At 50.1% G+C, this 19,598-nt stretch overlaps 1 protein-coding gene, 1 long non-coding RNA gene and 1 other non-coding gene across 4 annotated transcripts; 2 read left to right on the forward strand and 1 right to left on the reverse strand.

The window, feature by feature from the left end:
- Positions 1 to 319: 319 nt before the first annotated feature.
- On the reverse strand, positions 320 to 6,630 carry LOC117062731. The gene is made up of 4 exons (XR_004428513.1): positions 5,422 to 6,630; positions 4,129 to 4,317; positions 2,254 to 2,415; positions 320 to 884 (listed from the first exon to the last, which is right to left on the reverse strand). It is a non-coding gene; the product is annotated as an uncharacterized LOC117062731 (long non-coding RNA).
- A 1,987-nt stretch (positions 6,631 to 8,617) lies between these two features.
- On the forward strand, positions 8,618 to 16,493 carry ODC1 (ornithine decarboxylase 1). Of its 2 annotated transcripts, none has more exons than XM_033176563.1 (12): positions 8,618 to 8,792; positions 11,658 to 11,767; positions 11,873 to 11,991; positions 12,275 to 12,448; positions 12,663 to 12,835; positions 13,093 to 13,227; positions 13,353 to 13,434; positions 13,615 to 13,698; positions 14,731 to 14,893; positions 14,976 to 15,088; positions 15,184 to 15,398; positions 16,006 to 16,493. In XM_033176563.1, the coding sequence occupies exons 3-12, from the start codon at positions 11,890 to 11,892 to the stop codon at positions 16,148 to 16,150; spliced, it is 1,386 nt and encodes a 461-aa protein (XP_033032454.1). In that variant the 5' UTR covers positions 8,618 to 8,792; positions 11,658 to 11,767; positions 11,873 to 11,889; the 3' UTR covers positions 16,151 to 16,493. The 2 variants fall into 2 exon arrangements, with proteins under 2 accessions (XP_033032454.1, XP_033032455.1); XM_033176564.1 differs by lacking the exon at positions 8,618 to 8,792 and adding an exon at positions 9,105 to 9,277.
- LOC117063145 lies at positions 10,056 to 10,191 on the forward strand. Its single transcript, XR_004428760.1, has one exon. It is a non-coding gene; the product is annotated as a small nucleolar RNA SNORA42/SNORA80 family (small nucleolar RNA).
- Positions 16,494 to 19,598: the final 3,105 nt, after the last annotated feature.

A 19,598-nucleotide genomic window follows, 5' to 3' on the forward strand; every position in this document is an offset into this window, starting at 1 on the left:
TCTCACAGTTCCGGGGGGCAGAGGTCTGAGATCAAGGGGTTGGCGGGCTGGCTTCCCTCTGAGGGCAGCGAGCAGATGAGCATCTTCGCTGTGCCTTCCCCGAGCTCCCAGTGGCTTGCTGGCCGCCTTTGAAGTTCCTCAGTGTGTAGAGGTGTCACCCTTACCTCTGCCGCGTTCACAAGATGTTTTCCCTATGGGTCTCCGTCGTCCCCCACCTTTTCATGGCTCACTGCAGCCTCAAATTCCTGGACTCAAGCGATCCTCCCACCTCAGCCTCCTGAGTAGCTGGGACTACAGGCATGCACCACGCACCAATTTTTTTGTTTTTGATTTTTTTTTATAGATACCGGGTCTCCCCGGTACCTTGAACTCCTGCCCTCAAGCAATCCTCCTGCCTTGGTCTCCCAAAGCACTGGGATTATAGGTGTAAGCCACTACACCCAGCCCCAAATTTCCCCTTAATATCAGGACAGCAGCCCACCCTAATGCCCTCATTTAACTTAATGACCTCCATAAAGACCCTATGTCCTAATAAATTCACACCCTGCAATACTAGGGTTAGGACTCAACATACTGTCTCAGGGGCAGGGGACATAATGTAACCCGTAACAGAGGGCATCTTCATGCTGTTCATGGGAGGCCTGAACCCATTTCCACACAAAAGAGTGGATCCTAGTGGGTTTAGTCAACCATGGAGGGATGGGGGAAGGCGAAGGGATCCATGCATTCCTCCCAGAGAGCCGAGGGGAAGGATGCTGGTCAAACTGGTTTCTTAGATAAAAAGAGACTTAGAGGAGGAGATGCTTCTCCCTCTGTCCACAAGCCTTCCTGGGGCAGCCTTCTGGGAACCATGAGGACAGCTGCGCCAACACCTGGGCATGGAACTGCAAAAACAGGAAAAGAATCCAGGTCTTCAACGTAGCTCTTGAGGCTCCGAATACATGAAACTGGAGACTCCCTTCCCCGAGCCATGCTGCTACTTGAGATGATTGCTCTTCCTTATTGCTTAAGCCGATGTGAAACGTCACCAGTGCTTACCAGAACTCTGGTTAGAAACTGTCCTACAAGAAGGCAGGAGGAAGACTCTGACGGGCCTTCCGGAAGGGCTGAGCCTGCCCTTGCCCGCCCGCTCTCAGACCCATTCCCCACTCCCACTGTGGCTCTGCTGTTTCTCTGGTGGAATGGACCAGGCTGGCCTCGGAAAATTACACTGGCCAGGGTCTCTTGCCAACAGGCTTCCGACTGGGAAGCGCTGGTGGGAGCCGGGAGGATGGGCAGAGGGGAGAGCTGGCTTCTCTCTGTCCCTTCTCTCTGTCTCCCTCCCTCTCTCTTGGCTTCCCAGCCTCCCCAGCACTAGCTGCTTCCCCTTGGTAGTCAGTGGGTCTCTCTGTGGTGCCAGTTCCACTGGACAGCCCACAGGTGGCTGCCATGCTGCAGAGGACCCTCATCCCCTTTCGTCCCTAGTCCTCTGAGTGACAGTGGCTTCCTGCAGCTGTAAGATATGTCATCTCTGTAACTAGTTCCCTTGCTAAATTCCCTCTGCTGAACTGCCTGCCTGGGCCCTGAGCCATACAGGGCATGGAATGCCAAAGCAAAACATTCTGTGCCCATATGTGCAGGCCGACCTGCCCTCTACGTTGGTGGGGCCCTGCTGTCAGCCAGGATTTGAATGGACTGATGGAGGCCGGAGCTGGACGAAGTAGCAGCCCCTGGGGGTGAGATGCTGCTCCCCAGTGACCCCTCCTCTGCTCTCCCCTTCACAGTCCTCAGTCCTCTCACAGAGGAAAGCTGGGCTCATGGGCGGAAGCCTCCCTTGGTGCCCACAGGTCTTATTCTTGCCCTGGGTGCTGCAGGCCCCTCCCTAACTCGAGCCCTGGATGAGCCTTTCCAAGCCCAGGCCCCTGCTCCCTCAGCTGCGTCCATCTCCTTTGTCTGTGTGACCACTGTCCCAGGGACCAGAACTTAGAAAGCACAAGCCTGGGGCAGCCTCCCCTCTGGACCATGAGCTCCTGGAGCACAGGGACCTCCTTGGCCTCCCCTCCTTCTCCCTGGCACCTGGCAGGGGCGCTGGCACAGAGCAAGTGCTCACAGCTGTTGGAACAGAGACAGAGGGCACTGCCCTCAGGGCACTCCACCCCTTGGAAGGCCTGCAAGGCTCGGTGTGGCAGACCCCAGCCACAGGCCCTTTGGATGGTCCCGCCTCTGACTTGGCAGGGATGCAGAGCTCACACTGCCCCCGGGCAGAGCACTCACCTTCCAGAAGACCCAGGTTGTGCAAGGGCCCTCTGCATGCTGCTCCCTGTCACGAGAGGAAAAAATCTTGCAGGCGCTGGGGCTTCCCAGAGGTGGGGCCCCACCAGGGTGAGGCTCTAGCAAACACGGGGCAGTGGCAAAGCCCAGCAGAGGCGCTGCAGCCTGTTGGGTCAGAGGGAGTCACCAGGAACTCAGAAAATAAAACAAAAGAGGCAGTTTTCTTTTTTTTTTTTTTTTTTTTTGAGGCGGAGTCTCGCTCTGTCGCCCGGACTGGAGTGCAATGGCCAGATCTCAGCTCACTGCAAGCTCCGCCTCCCGGGTTTACGCCATTCTCCTGCCTCAGCCTCCCGAGTAGCTGGGACTACAGGCGCCCGCCACCTCGCCCGGCTAGTTTTTGTATTTTTAGTAGAGACGGGGTTTCACCGTGTTAGCCAGGATGGTCTTGATCTCCTGACCTCGTGATCCGCCCATCTCGGCCTCCCAAAGTGCTGGGATTACAGGCTTGAGCCACCGCGCCCGGCCAGTTTTCTTAGGCACTGCGTAAAAGCGAGGCTTCTCCTGGCTCTTATCAATTCCCTGCTGGTCCCCAGGAACCCAGCCCAGACATCGGGGGTCCTCCCTTGTCCTACCTGCCACTTGCACATAGGAGGAAGCAGACACGTGTGGAATGAATCCACAAACACCTGACCAAAGGCAGAACACCCAGGGTCTTTTGTTCCTCTAATTTTAGATAGCACGTGGGGAGCAATTCTCCTGAGCTAATCACTTGTACAGCAACCACAAAGGACGATGGTTCAGCACAGCCTCACTTTCTTTCTTTCGTCCCCAATAGCCCACAGGTGCTACGAAACCCAGTTTCAACTTGACAATATTGAATGACTGTGTGTGCCAGGAATCGGGCTAGAAACTGAACATATGGAGAGAAGAAAATCATGGTCCTGATTTCAAAGGAGAGTTGCGGGGAGGGGAAGGCAGGAAAGGTGCCCATATCACGTGACCCACGTTACGATGGCAGGGGCAGGGTCCATGGAACATCAGTGGCTCAGGGAGCTAGAGTGGCAGAAGAGGCTGGGAGGGTGGCCAGGGTAGGGCAGGCCTCAGAGGGCCCTGGGTGCCAGGCTAAGGTGTTTGGACTTGACTCTGTGGACCAAGGGCCACCAGTGAAGGGCTAGAAACAGACAAGCCAAGTAGGCAGATGGCAAAGCTTCCATCCACATGTCAGATGGCATGTCTGAATGCTGACACCGTACAGGCTTAATAGGACTCTGACTTCTGCCCACCGAAAAAGACAGGCCGTGGGAAGCAAAATAATTATAGACATCACTTTCCCCATGAAAATGAACTCTTCCAGGCCAGGCACGGCAGCTCACACCTGTAATCCCAACACTTTGGGAGGCTGAGGAAGGCGGATCATTTGAGGTCGGGAATTTGAGACCAGCCTGGCCAACATGGCAAAAACCCATCTCTACTAAAAATACAAAAAATTAGCCAGGAGTGGTGGTGCACACCTGTAGTCCCAGCTACTCAGGAGGCTGAGGCACGAGAATCATTTGAACCCAGGAGGCAGAGGTTGCAGTGAGCTGAGATTGCACTACTGCACTCCAGCCTGGGTGACAGTAAGACTGCATCTCAAAATAAATAAATAAAAAAGAACTCTTCCAAACTCTCAGCCTCCAGATAAGGGCCCCCTCTTCTCTGCAACTGTGTGCCCACTAACCTGCCCCAGGGCACTTCTGGGCTCCCGAAAGCCCTGGCCCAGTTCCTCCTATTTGGCTCCTGTCCCAGCAGCTTCCCAGTGAGCCACACCAGGGCTGGGGCAAGGTAAGGCCATGATGTAACACTTTATAAAACAAACATCCTGGGACTTCCACTTACACATGGGCGTCCTCTGCTTCCAGCAGATTCTTTTGGAGGAGCTCCACTTTTCTGATGATGCCACCATTGCTCAGAGGAAGGAGGGCCTCCCTGAAAGCTGCTTTCTATGCCTCAGGCACACCATTTGGATTATGGGCAGAGATGGCACACTTTCCACCTTGGAGGGTGGACTGGGTTTTTCGGAAACACCTAAAACCATTCAAAGGGCAAGGTGAAAGGACTGCTGAGTGATTGAGCTAAGGGAAACTGTTTTTGGCCAAACATCCAGATGGGACTAGAGCATCTGTGACTGCTCCCCATTACCCAGGTGTCCTGAGTTATGGCATCCTTGCCAGGGCAGATGCTAACCTCCCAAAGTCCTCATGGGACTAGAGGTCATGAGCCTCACTCCACAGTCCACTGTTCTGTGCTCCTGGAAGAAGTCTGGTGAAGTAGAGCACAACCACGGACACGTAAGCAGAGCCCAAACCCATTTTCCAGAAAGCTCTCAATGTCAAACTTTCCAATATTGAGTAAACGGATACACAAATGCTTGCTGGTTATTGTCTTCTATGTGACCTAATTCTTTTCAATAAGGGTGAGGCCGGGCGCGGTGGCTCACGCCTGTAATCCCAGCACTTTGGGAGTCCAAGGCAGGCTGATCACTTGAGGTCAGGAGTTCAAGACCAGCCTGGCCAACATGGTGAAATCCCATCTCTACTAAAAACACAAAAATCAGCTGGATGTGGTGGTGGGCACCTGGATTCCCAGCTACTCAGGAGGCTGAGGCGGGAAAATTGCTTGAACCTGGGAGGCGGAGGTTGCAGTGAGCCAAGATCGTGCCACTGCACTCCAGCCTGGGCAAAAGAGCAAGACTCCTGTCTCAAAAAAAATCAAGAATGATAAGGGTGACTGCTTAAGTCTGCAATCACTATATACCTTTATAAGCCTTTTCATGAAAGTTAGCAAAAAAGAGAAAAAGATACCTCCTTCATCAGACGTGTTTTTGTTTTTGGTTCAGAAAACTTGGTCAGTGGATTTATACAGAACTCTGTGAAATAAGTCAGATTCTTAGAACATTAGAAGGCAAGAAGAACCTGAGCTTTCATCCAGTCCAACCATCCATTTACAGAAGGGTAGCCTGGAACTCAGAAAGGCGGAGTCATGTCCAAACTTTCATAATGAGTGGGGCGGGGCCGGGGTTGTGAGGGGGCCCAAGGAATCCTAAGAAAATGGGATTTGGTCTGAGAACTTAGGTGAGATGACTAAGCTCTTAGTAGCATGTCCAATGTAGTGTCTGATGTTTTTACTTACTCTTTTAGCACCACACACAGAAGTCTCATCTCCAGCCAGGTGCAGGGGCTCATGCCTGTCATCCCAGCACTTTGGGAGGCCGAGGTGGGCAGATCATTTGAGGTTAGGAGTTCGAGATCAGCCTAGCCAACATGGTGAAACCCCATCTCTCCTAAAAATACAAAAATTAGCTGGGCATGGTGGTACATGCCTGTAATCCCAGCTACTCAGGAGGCTGAGGCATGAGAATCGCTTGAGCCCGGTAGGCAGAGGTTGCAGTGAGCAGAGATCACGCCACTGCGCTCCAGCCTGGGCGAGAGTGAGACTCTCAGAAAAATAAAAATAATAAAGAAATCTTATCTCCACATGAGGGTGACTCCTAAGTGTGTGGCATCACGTATTTTTACAAGGATCTGTTGTTTTTTTCCAAAGAAAAGAAATAGTAATGGAGAGGATGAAGTTTACTGAAAATACATTGAAAGACAATAAAGTCATGCATTTTGATTAAGGCCAGGTTTAGTCACCACCACCTGAGCTTCTGGAATCCAGTTGAGTGGTTGGGTTTCACGACTCAGGCCTTGCTGTCCACAGTCCTGCTGCCCAGGGCCACTGTGGGTCTTCCTGCAGCCGCAGAGCAGAGCTCCGGGGAAGCAGCAAGACTCCTTCCCTCCTTCTATTTTCCCTGCTGGGCTGTCTAGGCAAGGCCTCACCTTCCCAGCATGTGGGCAGGAGTTTGGGCTTTGGGGTGGGCTAGCAGGAGAGGAAGGTACGTGGGTGACAGCAGTGTGAGTGGCTTGTGTGTGCAACAGTCGGAGCCCTCCTGGCTCCCTGGATCTGGAACTGGAGCGGCACCGGGATCACTTCCAGGTCCCTTGCACTGGAGTGGTGGGCGGCAGCAGGGTCCTGAGTCGGCCGGGCAGGGCCCACGTGGCCAGCACACCTGTGCTCCAGTTCCAGTTAATGTTTCTATCTGGCCACCCCAGGCTGCTAGGGGAACCCTACCTGCCAAGACATCCAGGCCCTCTGCCGGGAGGCTGCATACTGGGCAGTGCTGGGAATGACTGGTTGGTAGGTGTGCCAGGAAGCTGGGCAATTCTGGCAGTGAGGACACTTCCGGAGTGTGAGGAAAACTGCATCGTTGGAAGAAAGTATTTCCTCACAGAGAAGCACAAAGTCCGCATCACCACAGAATCAAAGATGTTCCATTCAGCACTGGAGCTATAACGTTCTCTCATGGGTTCTTTTTTTTTTTTTTTGAGACGGAGTCTCGCTCTAGCCCGGGCTGGAGTGCAGTGGCCAGATCTCAGCTCACTGCAAGCTCTGCCTCCCGGGTTTACGCCATTCTCCTGCCTCAGCCTCTGGAGTAGCTGGGACTACAGGCGCCCGCCACCTCGCCCGGCTAGTTTTTTTTTGTATTTTTTAGTAGAGACGGGGTTTCACCGTGTTAGCCAGGATGGTCTCGATCTCCTGACCTCGTGATCCGCCCGTCTCGGCCTCCCAAAGTGCTGGGATTACAGGCTTGAGCCATCGCGCCCGGCCTCATGGGTTCTGATGGTTAATCTCATCAAGAATTAAGCTTGTTAAGGGTGGAACTACCCCCACCCCTCTAGTCCGGGCAGGTGCTCCAGGACTAGGTAAAGATAAAGTTGATAGGGGCGGACCACCCCCACATCCCTTCACATAGGAAGAAGATTCACTTCTGCTTACGGCTCGCGTTTGCCCTTTTTGTTTCTGGAAGTCGCGCCTGCTCCAGGAAGAGCTGGATCATCCATTCATTTATTGCATGCATTCATTAAACAGGTATTCACTGACTGTGCCTCAGACCCGGCTTTGGATACCAAGGAAGTTTTTCAAAACCTCACAGGGCTTTGCGGCTATAAAGATATCTATGTAAGGATTCTTGGGTTATCTGAGGCCCAGAGAACGGAAGTAACTTGTCCAAGAGAACACAGCAAGTTGGGGGCAGGGCTGGGCCAGTGCTCTGAGCTCCTCCAACCCCATCCCTACCCACCCAGGGCTAGATCTAGATCTACTCTCTCCTCTCTTTAACTCTTCATCGGCCACACTCCGGTCTGTCGAAATCCCTACCCTAGGGAGAGACATAAACTGTCTGGATTGTCCAAAATGGTAAAAATGAAAAAAAAAAAAGTGTCCCCAATTCAAGTTCAGTGCTTGCCTGGTGGGGGCATTCCAGCGTGGCCTGGGGTGAGTGGCAGTCCACCTCCAGAGGCATCCCCCGGGCGCTTCTAGAGACACGAATTTCCCACCCGGCTTTTTGCCTTATGTATTCACTGTTAGATGTTTTCGGTCAAAGCATTTTGGGACTTCCGTAACTCTCAGAGCGCGCCAGGGAGCCGCCCTTAAAGATACCTAGTTACTGACGAATTCCATCCGGTCAAGTAGAGGGTAGTGGGCGGCTTGGGGGTTCAGGACCCGGCTCCCCTCACGCTCCTGGGTGAATCTCTGGCTTCACAGGCGAAACCACCTCCGCAGGACAGGACTCATCTAGTTACAGGGCACTGGATGTTACAAAGACGAGGCTTCCAGCGCGGGGGCGTGGGGGCGGCTGCCAGCCCTGCCCCCAGCGTGCTGGCGACCCCCGGGACGCCCTTTCCCTCCCGCGCCTCTGCTCCCTCGCTGGTGGGAGCGGAGCGGCACCGGGTCACTTCCAGGTCCCTTGCACTGGATCGGCGGGCGGCAGCAGGGTCCAGAGTCGGCCCGGCGGGGCCCACGTGGCCAGCACACCGGTGCTCCGCTCGCGATCTCCCTTTTCCGCTCTCGGGCACGAGGCACTGAAGGTCAGGTGGAAGCACAGCTGTTCAGGGACAGTCTCCGCCATTCAGCGGCCGCGGGCCGGGGCCTGCGGCGTCGTGCGCGTGCGCAGACCAGTTCCAGGCGGGCGGACCGCCGCAGGGCGGGGCGGGGCGAGGCCGCCGCAGGGTGGGGAGGGCGGGGCGCGAGGCCGGGGGCGGGGGCCACGCGTGGGGCGGGCGGTGCTCGGCTCCGCTGACGTCGGCCCGCCAGCGCCCCACCAGCTCCGCGCGGGCCTGGGTTGGCCACCGCCGAGCCCCCGCCCCTCCCCCGGCGGCGTCCCGGCCGGAACCGATCGTGGCTGGTTTGAGCTGGTGTGTCTCCATGGCGACCCGCCGGCGCTATAAGTAGGGAGCGGCGCGCCGTGGGGCTTTGTCAGTCCCTCCTGAAGCCGCCGCCGCCGCCGCCCGCCGCCCCTGTGCCAGCAGCTCCGGCGCCACCTCGGGCCGGCGTCTCCGGCGGGCGGGAGCCAGGCGCTGACGGGCGCGGCGGGGGCGGCCGGGCGCTCCTGCGGCTGCGGCTCAGGCTCCGGCGTCTGCACTTCCCCATGGGGCTGGCCCGCGGCGCCCGGGCACTCTGAGGTGAGGGACCGCCCGGCTGCGGAGGAAGGGAGGGAGCGAGGGCGGGAGCCGGGGCGGGTGGCGGGCCCAGGGCACGTGTGCTGCGCGCCTCGCCGGCCTGCGGAGACACGTGGTCGCCGAGCGGGCCACGACCTTGGGGCGCCGCTTCCTCCTGGCCCGGCGATCTCCCGCGGCTCGATAGGGGTGACCCGGGCGCCGCGTCCTGCCCCCGTTTTCACAGGTCGGGGCTGGAGGGGCCTGGCGGAGACCCTCCCAGGGACCCTGCGTCTCCGCGCAGTCCTTTCCCAACCCGTCGTCGGCCGCGCGCGGGCCAGGGAGCCGTTGGGGAGGCCCTGGCGGGCGCGCAGCAGGTGCAGGGGCGCAGAGCCCGGACTCGCCTCGGTACAGACGAGCGGGGCCCCGGCCTTGGCGCCTTCAGTTTCCTTCCAATTTTTATTTTCGCTGTGTCTACAGAGCAGATGACACCAATCTGAAAACCCGCGAGTGTGGGTAGAGCTAAGATAGTCTTGTCGTAGTAGCTATGATATTAGGTGCTCGGCCAGCCATGACTTAGAGGTGTTTATTTAAGGACTCTGAATGACTCGGTGATCTCGGGAAAGCTTGGCTCAGATGAACGGAGGGACACAGGGGAGCCAGCCCTAAGGTTTTCAGAAAAGGCTGATTGTGCTGTTTGCGAAGCCGAAATAATTGGTGAAAATGTAAAAGGCAGAACCTCTCAGGAATGTCTGGGGAGGACAAAGAATGTGTTGGCTGACTTTGTTTAAACATAAAATTGGGCAGACTGTAATTGATTTGTGAAAATTTTTTGCAAGTTTGTTTGAATTAGCCGCTCTCTCTTCTGACATTACCGTCTTGTGCTAATTGATTCTCCATTTTAAATAGCTGTTACAGAAAGACCAAAAGGTGTTCTTCAGTAAAATATATTCAAGTAAGTTACTTAAGTAACGCTTTAAAAGATACAGAAAAAGCAAAAAAGTGTTGGCATATTAAAAAGAAATAAAAACTTTCCAAGTTTAGGCCTGAACATTGCCTTAAAAATATTTAACAAGGCCTTAAATGACCCCGTCCGTGTCTGCGTGAGCCTATTTATTATTAAATTGCAAATATTCTTTATATAAACAAAAATATATAACCATTTCTATAACAAAAATGGTTTTGCTAGCGTTGTTACTCTCTTGCCTTCTCCGAGGGGTGATTTAGGCAACTTCCGAGGTTGACACTCCCGAGTAGTCACAATAGATAGAGCTTTAAAGCAAATTCCATGCATGGGTTTGGATTTATGACAGGCCCGTCCTCCTGGGCCTGTCATAGTACCCCATGCCAGAGCAAACTGTGTCCCCGAACCATTGCCTGGCCTCTGTGCCTGTAGGCTGCTGGCACTGAAGTGGGTTGCACAGTGGAAAAGAAGAAAGCTGTACCTGGCAGACATTTTTAAGGTTAAAATAAATAATTTTAAGAAAGCTGGTTCACCAGTGTGTCACATTTGATGAAAGCAAAATACAGTGGTTTTTATTGTTACTAGCGCAATGTTCTTGCTTATTTTTCTTATTGGTGAAGTTAGCCCCAAATTATTCTCATAGCTAAGCAAATACGAGAGTGCCTGTAAGGACAGTTGGCATTCCGGAATTGCTAAACTTGGTAGGCAACGCTGGCTTAAGAAGACTGAGTTCTAGCCAGGCGCAGTGGCTCACGCCTGTAATCTCAACACTTTGGGAGGCTGAGGCAGGCAGATCACCTGAGGTCGGGAGTTCGAGACCAGCCTGACTAACATGGAGAAACCCCGTTTCTACTAAAAATACAAAATTAGCCAAGCCCTGGGCGTGGTGGCGCACGCCGATAATCCTACCTACTCGGGAGACTGAGGCAGGAGAATCGCTTGAACCTGGGAGGCGGAGGTTGAGGTGAGCCGAGATCACACCATTGAACTCCAGCCTGAGCAACAAGAGCAAGACTCCATCTCAAAAAAAAATTTTTTTAATTAAAAATTAAAAAAAAAACAATTCTAATTAGGTAACAGCAACTGTAATACAATGTGATAAGTTGACTTGAGGATTACAGTTTTTAAGAAGTATATACCCAGCTAATACCAGAAAATTAACTTGTAAAATCTCAAATGCTCCAGACATTTCCATGATGCCTGTTGCTCAGTAAAAATCATTCTAAGACTTAGTGGAAGTAGGAAATAGCAAGATGTTTGTATGGCTGTATATAAAGGCTATAATGTAATCTCATCACTTTGGAAGACCGAGGCAGGTGGATCACCTGAGGTTAGGAATTCAAGACCAGCCTGGACAACGTGGTGAAACCCTGTCTGTACTAAAAACAGAAAAATTTGCGGGGCATGGTGGCAGGCGCCTGTAATCCTGGCTACTTGGGAGGCTGAGGCAGGAGAATCACTTCAACCTGGGAGGCAAAGGTTGCAGTGAGCGAAGATTGCACCACTGTACTCCAGCCTGGGTGACAGCGTGAGACTCCGTCTCAAAAAAAAAAAAAAAAAAAAGTCTATAATGCTATTTTAAGTTTCTAAAGAACTGAAACTGCTCTGAAATAAAGCAGACCATTATAAAACTTTTTCCATATCAGTGAGCTAAGTGCAGATAAGCTTCTGAAACTTGCATTCTACATTTTTTTGGTACAAATATTAGTGTGCTGCCTTGGGAAAACCTGGTATTGAATTTGTGGTGTCCTTATACTGCCAAAGTTTATGGAATCATGTGCCTTGTACCTAGTAATAATTGGGATCACCAGGCCAGTGAATGATTTATATCTGGGGTATGATTAGCTCTGCGTGTGCTCAGCCAGTGCCCCATCTTCAACTTGATGTGTTCCTAAGGTAGACAGCAAATTCCCTGTTTTATTTCACAGATTGTCACTGCTGCTCCAAGGGCACACGCAGAGGGATTTGGAATTCCTGGAGAGTTGCCTTAGTGAGAAGCTGGAAATATTTCTTTCAGTTCCATCTCTTAGTTTTCCATGTAAGTATTCAGTTTACATTTGTGTTGCAGGTTAATCCTAAGAATTGTATTGCTAAGTCTTCTGAGTGAATTTCTCCACTCTATTTGCATTTTGTTGCATTTCAGAGGAATATCAAGAAATCATGAACAACTTTGGTAATGAAGAATTTGACTGCCACTTCCTTGATGAAGGTTTTACTGCCAAGGACATTCTGGACCAAAAAATTAATGAAGTTTCTTTTTCTGTAAGTATATGAGGCCCATGCTGGCAGTGCAGCTGAGAGTGCCAGGCAAGTGGAAAACTTTGGCAAGGTCTAAGGAAGAGCAGTGAGGCTTATGTGTCTTGTTAGGGGATGTAGAAATTAATTCACTGGTGGTAAATTAATAGTGATAATGGTGATATTCATATTGGTGGCTAGACTCAAAAGAGCAGGATTCATTGTGACTGATGGGAAAGAAGGTCGTTGGCTGTTGGTGTGGTATGTGGTGAGACTGCTAGTGAGTCACCTGTGACCACTCTTGTTTCAGGATGATAAGGATGCCTTCTATGTGGCAGACCTGGGAGACATTCTAAAGAAACATCTGAGGTGGTTAAAAGCTCTCCCTCGTGTCACCCCCTTTTATGCAGTCAAATGTAATGATAGCAAAGCCATCGTGAAGACCCTTGCTGCTGTTGGGACAGGATTTGACTGTGCTAGCAAGGTAAGCAATAGCAGCAGGACTCAAAAGCAGTTGTATAAAATGGTCCTGGTATTCCCCACAGGGCAGATACAAGTTGTGTTTTTTGGGCAATGAATGCTCACTGAAGGCAGGTGGGCGGGGGTGGGGCGGGGCACATCACAACTTCCTGTGCTTTTCTGTTTATTCTACCTGTGAAGCCACATATGGACAGCATGACACCACTCTTCTTTTTCAGACTGAAATACAGTTGGTGCAGAGTCTGGGGGTGCCTCCAGAGAGGATTATCTATGCAAATCCTTGTAAACAAGTATCTCAAATTAAGTATGCTGCTAATAATGGAGTCCAGATGATGACTTTTGATAGTGAAGTTGAGTTGATGAAAGTTGCCAGAGCACATCCAAAAGCAAAGTGAGTTATTCCCCCATCTTGAGGGCAAGATCAGGGGCATAAGATACGTGGAATCTTATCAAACAAACTTAATTTTCTGATTATTATATTTCTGTACCTTAGTAGAAAGTTGAAACCCCCTCTTGAGTCATGAAGCCTGGGACTCAAACTACAGAATATATCAGCGACAGTGTTTAGAACAGGATTGTTTTTATTTTAATCGTGGCTGTAAGTGAACATCTATCATGAGACATTTGCTGCACTTTCCTTGCTTGTAGGTTGGTTTTGCGGATTGCCACTGATGATTCCAAAGCAGTCTGTCGTCTCAGTGTTAAATTCGGTGCCACGCTCAGAAATAGCAGGCTCCTTTTGGAACGGGCAAAAGAGCTGAATATCGATGTCGTTGGTGTCAGGTGAGATCTTGGTGGGATAGCTGAAGGTCATTAAACAGTTTGAGATTTACAGGCTTTCTCCTAGTGTTTGCTTTTGTGTTAAGAAATACTAAGACACAGTGTCTTGTCTCTTTATTTTACCCCAGCTTCCACGTAGGAAGCGGCTGTACCGATCCTGAGACCTTCGTTCAGGCAATCTCTGATGCCCGCTGTGTTTTTGACATGGGGGTGAGTATACGTGACCCTGTTAGCGAAGGGCGGGGCAGAACTGACAATAACTAGTCTTAATTCTAGAGCTAACTTTTTATGGTGGTTGGTCCTGTGTTACATGGGTTTCAGCCTGTCTGCTGCATACATTTTTGTTGTTTATTAGCTGTAGATCTGACTGACTTATTTTCTTGATTCTAGGCTGAGGTTGGTTTCAGCATGTATCTCCTTGATATTGGTGGTGGCTTTCCTGGATCTGAGGATGTGAAGCTTAAATTTGAAGAGGTAATTTAGAACAAAACTAATACACAGTAGCTGTTTTAATAAATTCCTTTTTGGAATATTTCAAAATTTAAGTGTCTTAACTAGTACCAAAATGGGCTGAAGTGTCTTGGTGTGATACTTTAAGTGATTTCTTTGTGCTATCTAACATTGCACTTGATATCATTTGGTTTTCTAAAGTGTGAGTCAGCTTTCCCAGAAGTGTTGGATAATTAGTTACATTGCAAATCATGGCTTACACCTGTAATCCAGCACTTAGGGAGGCCGAGGTGGTAGGATCACTTGAGCCCCAGGAGTTTGAGACCAGTCTGGGCAACACAGACCCCATCTCTACAAAAAATTTTAAAATTAAAAAAAGTTTTTAAATCCCAGCTACTTGGAAGGCTGAGGTGGGAGGATCACTTGAGCCCAGGAGGTTGAGGCTGCGGTGAGCCATGATCATGCCACTGCTCTCAGCCTGGGCTACAGAGTGAGACCCTGTCTCCAAAAAAAGAAAAAACATGTTGCTGTGGGCTTCCTAGAGCATATGCTAACGATAGGACATCATCACCCCAGATGTGCTTTGCTAGACCTGTGATTCCTCTCCTTAAAATATTTGAAATGTTTAGTCACTTAGGAAGTTAAGCCATTATATTGGTGCTTAAATTTATAAAATACATCCACGTGGTTTGTTAAAATCGTGACGTAGGCAGAATAGGATATTTATCCCGTTGGCATGTATTTGTTAAATAAGAATGTTTTGACGTCTTGATGCTTTCCTAGGTAGTAATTTGTTTTGTGCTGTTCTTTGATAAAATCATACCCATAACATCCTAAAGGAGATAGGGCGCCTGGAGGGGAATGAAAGTGAGCCACCTGGGATGTGCAACCTGGTTTGCAGGGAGATGATGTTGTTTTACTTTTGTTACTTAATGATAAACTTGTCTGCTGAGGTCTGGTCTCATGATGTCATGTCACAAGGCCCTGTGATGTTACTTCCCCATGTGAATTCTCCACAATGAAGGCTGCTCTTTCTTTCCTGTTTCGCTCTCTTAGATCACCAGCGTAATCAACCCAGCCTTGGACAAATACTTTCCCTCAGACTCTGGAGTGAGAATCATAGCTGAGCCCGGCAGATACTATGTTGCATCAGCTTTCACACTTGCGGTTAATATCATCGCCAAGAAGATTGTATTAAAGGAACAGACTGGCTCTGATGGTATGTGTAAAGGACAAATCACTTCATGTATAACTGAAAGCTGATGCAAAAAGTCATTAAGATTGTTGATCTGCCTTTCTAGATGAAGATGAGTCAAGTGAACAGACCTTTATGTATTACGTGAATGATGGCGTCTATGGGTCGTTTAATTGCATACTGTATGATCACGCACATGTAAAGCCGCTTCTGCAAAAGGTAATTTCTGAGCATACTGTATAAAACAACTAAGAGGACTGCTCACCACAAGTATAATTAAGTAGTACTTCCTCTCTCTCTGTCTCTTTGTATAGAGACCTAAACCAGATGAGAAGTATTATTCATCCAGCATCTGGGGACCAACATGTGATGGCCTTGATCGGATTGTTGAGCGCTGTGACCTGCCCGAAATGCATGTAGGTGATTGGATGCTCTTTGAAAACATGGGCGCTTACACTGTTGCTGCTGCCTCTACGTTCAATGGCTTCCAGAGGCCGACGATCTACTATGTGATGTCAGGGCCTGCGTGGTAAGTAAGCCATGCACGTTGATGGTGCTGCCAAGAATAGGCACCTTCTTGAATATGTGCTGCTTGTTTAGACGAATAAGAAATTGTCTTGCCTAAGATTAAATATAAATGGATATTTTTCCTAAGAAAAGTTTTAGAAAAGACTGATGAGGATATTTCTATGTAACTGGAATGTATTTAAGTTTGTGCCCTGTGTCTTGTGGTTTCCTTATTACCAAAAAGGTGACTGAAGAAACGCTTGCTTTAGAAATACATTGAATTGGCCGGGTGTGGTGGCTTACACCTGAAATCACAACACTTTGGGAGGCCAAGGCAGGAGTTTGAGACTCTGTCTCTACAAAGAATTAAAAAATCAGTTGGCCATGGTAGTGGGCGCCTGTAGTCCCAGCTACTTGGGAGGCTAAGGTGAGAGGATTGCTTGAGCGTGGCAGGTTGAGGCTGCAGTGAGCTATGACAGCACCGTTGTATTCCAGCCTGGGTACCAGAGAAAGACCCTGTCTCAGAAAAAAAAAATACATTGAATTGTTTCCTGATGGGAAGTAAATACTGTCATGCCCAGTTAGGAGTGTGAGGCAGGGTTTTTAATATTCCACTTTTCCTTTCTCAGGCAACTCATGCAGCAATTCCAGAACCCCGACTTCCCACCCGAAGTAGAGGAACAGGACACCAGCACCCTGCCTGTGTCTTGTGCCTGGGAGAGTGGGATGAAACGCCACCCAGCAGCCTGTGCTTCAGCTGGTATTAATGTGTAGATGTCACTCTGGTAGCTGTTAACTGCAAGTTTAGCTTGAATTAAGGGATTTGGGGGGACCATGTAACTTAATTACTGCTAGTTTTGAAATGTCTTTGTAAGAGTAGGGTCGGCACGATGCAGCCATATGGAAGACTAGGATATGGGTCACACTTATCTGTGTTCCTATGGAAACTATTTGAATATTTGTTTTATATGGATTTTTATTCACTCCTCAGACACGCTACTCAAGAGTGCCCCGCAGCTGCTGAACAAGCGTTTGTAGCTTGTACAATGGCAGAATGGGCCAAAAGCTTAGTGTTGTGACCTGTTTTTAAAATAAAGTATCTTGAAATAATTAGGCATTGGGACGTTTTTACAGTGTGTTCATTCCAGACGGTTCATGAGTCCCGTATAGCTCGTTCTGATTCTCAGAGAACAATGGGTCCACACACACACAGGTAGGAGGACTGGTCAGATGGAAGTCCCGTCGTCCGGTGTGGACAGTGCACATCTGCTTAGCCCACCCCACACGTCCAGAGTTGGCCATGAACTCTGTGTGCAGAGGCCCTGGTGTTGGGACCTACTTAAGTCTGATGGACCTGGCCTGCAGAGACCATCCATGTCGCCTCCCACCTTCACGCCTGTAAGAGCTTAGGAATGTATAGAGCACATTTGGCAGTTAGCTTATTTTAATAAACTCAGCAACAGCAAGTCCCCACCATGTTGTGTATCTTCACTGTCTTGTCTGACCATGACCACTGGCCTTGTGTGTTCTTTTACTCAAAGTGTACCCCCACTCGCCCCAAAACATGGCCGGCTCTCATGCTCCGTAACCCCCAGTGTGGCGATGTCTTATGGGTAACGCTGGAGCTGCAGGAGGAGAGAAGGACACGTCAGAGCCACCAGGCAGTGGGAGCATCCTGGAGTCCCCACCAGCCTCATGAGGGGAACAGGAAGAGAGCAAATGTGTAGGGAGGAAGGCTGTGGCTCCTCCCAGGATGGAAGGTCAAGCTCATGCTGTTACACATTTACCAAAGCTGAAGAGAGTGACTTCCTGCCTTTCTCAAAAGCACCACCTTCCCCTGAGCCCTGATTCCGGAGAAGTCAGGAGCCCTCCTGTGGCTGCAGTTACCTCGTGTGGCTGCCAAGTTAGCCCGGGGCTTGGCTTATCACCAACTCTGGTCTCCCTGGGCCAGAGTTGCCAAAACATGAAAGATTTTTCAGGAGCCACAGTGGTTGGTTCTGACTGGAGGGGGAAGGTGGGAAGGAGTGCTGTAGTCCACAGCCCTGCCTTCCAGGAGCCTGAGAAGTAGGATGCTGGTGTGTTTGGGTAACTGAGCGTCCCAGCAAGGGCAGTTCCCTGGGATCCGGGACCCACTATGTTAAAAATACGACAGTCGGCACTGAGTGTGTACTGTGTGCCAAGAAATTGGAGCTAGACACGAAGCCTAGACTCTTGGTACATTAGGTCTTCCATCTTAAGAAGGAAGAAATTGCCAAGGTCGCTTAGTGGCAGTGCTGAGCTTAGACTGAAAAGAGGGGTATTCCATTCAAAGTGGACTAAGGCTTTGGAAACAATGCTCTTTCAGCCAGTTAGGTGAAATGCAATCCAACAACCGTCAGTAGTGCCAGTGGGGACAGAAACAGCCGCAGGTAATCATGTGCTACACGTGAGTGGCCCCTGAAGCCTCGCTCCTGACCACAGCTTGGCGCAGCCACTTACCAGGCCCCAACAAAGCCGGACTTGGGTCTGTGAAATGGTGTGGCCAGGCTTGATCAAGTGATCTTCCTTGGCCCTTGTACATGGGAGCAGGCAGGCACATTTGGCAGGAGAGACCAGAGAAGGAGGACAGTAGCTGGGGCTGTGTCGACACTGGGCACTGTCCTCCAGGGGGCTTAAGTCCTACTTTGCGTTTGGGTGTCTCCACTTCATTATTAAAGATGGTGCTGTCTGGTCGTGCGCAGATACTGGACCTTTCTAGACTTGTGACTTAAAGTGAATACAGCTCCACCAAGACCACTTGTGAATTTCCTCCTGGCACGCCGGCCCCCACGAGAGGGGATTCAGGGGGAACTGAGCTATTGGGCAAAGGTAAAGGCAGCCAGAGTCCATTGGAATCACTTGGGGCATTTCTTAAAAATACCGATTATTGCCCCCTGACCACTTTCCCCAGACTGGGGGTGGGGTAGTGTTAGAAGACACACAAGTATCCCCAACTCCTACTCCAAAATACGTTCCAGATAGATGGAAGTTTTAAATGTAACAGACCATAAACCTACTGGGAACAAATCAAGGGACACACAGGGCTACAATACCCGTGAAAAGGGCTAATTTTCTTCATATTAAAAACTCTTAACAAATCAATGAAGTAACTAATAGAAAGTGGGTAAGACATAAATCTGGCTATCAGTACAATTTTTTTTTATTGAGGCAGAGTCTCACTCTCGCCCAGGCTGGAGTGCAGTCGCACCATCTCAGCTCACTGCAACCTCTGCCTCCGGGGTTCAAATGATTCTCCCTCAGCCCCCTGAGTAGCTAGGACTACAGGTGCATGTCACCACACTGGGCTACTTCTTTATTTGTAGTAGAGACAGGGCTTCACCATGTTGGCCAGGCTGGTCTTGAACTCCTGGTCTCAAGTGACCCACCCGTTTGCGCCTCCCAAAATGCAGGGATTATAGGCATAAGCCACCATGCCCAGCCGACGGTAAACTTTTTGAACATGAAGACATTTGTCAACCAAAGGAGACAAAACTGAGAATCTATTTCTCACCTATCAGATTGGCAAAGACAAGAGTTCCCCAGCTCGCGGGGTGAGCAGGTGTGCTCATGCACTGGGCAGAAAGTAAATTAGAGGAACAGTCTCTTTGGAGGGAACGTGACAATATCAATAATCCACATTATAGGCCGGGCGCGGTGGCTCACGCCTGTAATCCCAGCACTTTGGGAGGCCGAGGCAGGCAGATCACAAGGTCAGGAGATCAAGACCATCCTAACAGGTGAAACCTCTACTAAAAATACAAAAACAAAATTAGCCAGGCGTGGTGGCAGGTGCCTGTAGTCCCAGCTACTCGGGAGGCTGAGGTAGGAGAATGGCGTGAACCCAGGAGGTGGAGCTGACAGTGAACGGAGATCTTGCCTCTGCACTCCAGCCTGGACGACAGTGAGACTCTGTCTCAAAAAAAAAAAAAAAAAAATCCACATTGTCTTTGACCCAGCAGTTGTAAGAATTTCTCTGATGAAATACTCTTCTAAAGTTATTCATTGTGGTATCATTTGTAAACAATTTCTTGTATACAAGAAGGTACTGATGAAATTGTCCATGGAACGGGATACACAGTGGTTAAGGAATGAGGCAGATTCATCAGTACTGATAAGGAACAAGCTCCAAGCTAGATTCAGTGAGGATAGCAGAGCAGGGGGCACTGTGTCGTATGCTACTATGTGTGTAAAAAGCAACATCAAA

Source organism: Trachypithecus francoisi, unplaced genomic scaffold (assembly GCF_009764315.1).
Source record: "Trachypithecus francoisi isolate TF-2019V2 unplaced genomic scaffold, Tfra_2.0 Lachesis_group17, whole genome shotgun sequence".
NCBI lineage: Eukaryota > Metazoa > Chordata > Mammalia > Primates > Cercopithecidae > Trachypithecus > Trachypithecus francoisi.

Excerpts from the sequence above, each read along its gene's own strand:
- ODC1 (XM_033176563.1), top strand. The coding sequence starts at position 11,890 with ATGAACAACTTTGGTAATGAAGAATTTGACTGCCACTTCCTTGATGAA. Across the intron at positions 13,699-14,730 it reads TGAAGCTTAAATTTGAAGAG|ATCACCAGCGTAATCAACCC; the intron begins GTAATTTAGAAC and ends TCGCTCTCTTAG. Across the intron at positions 15,399-16,005 it reads GTGATGTCAGGGCCTGCGTG|GCAACTCATGCAGCAATTCC; the intron begins GTAAGTAAGCCA and ends TTCCTTTCTCAG.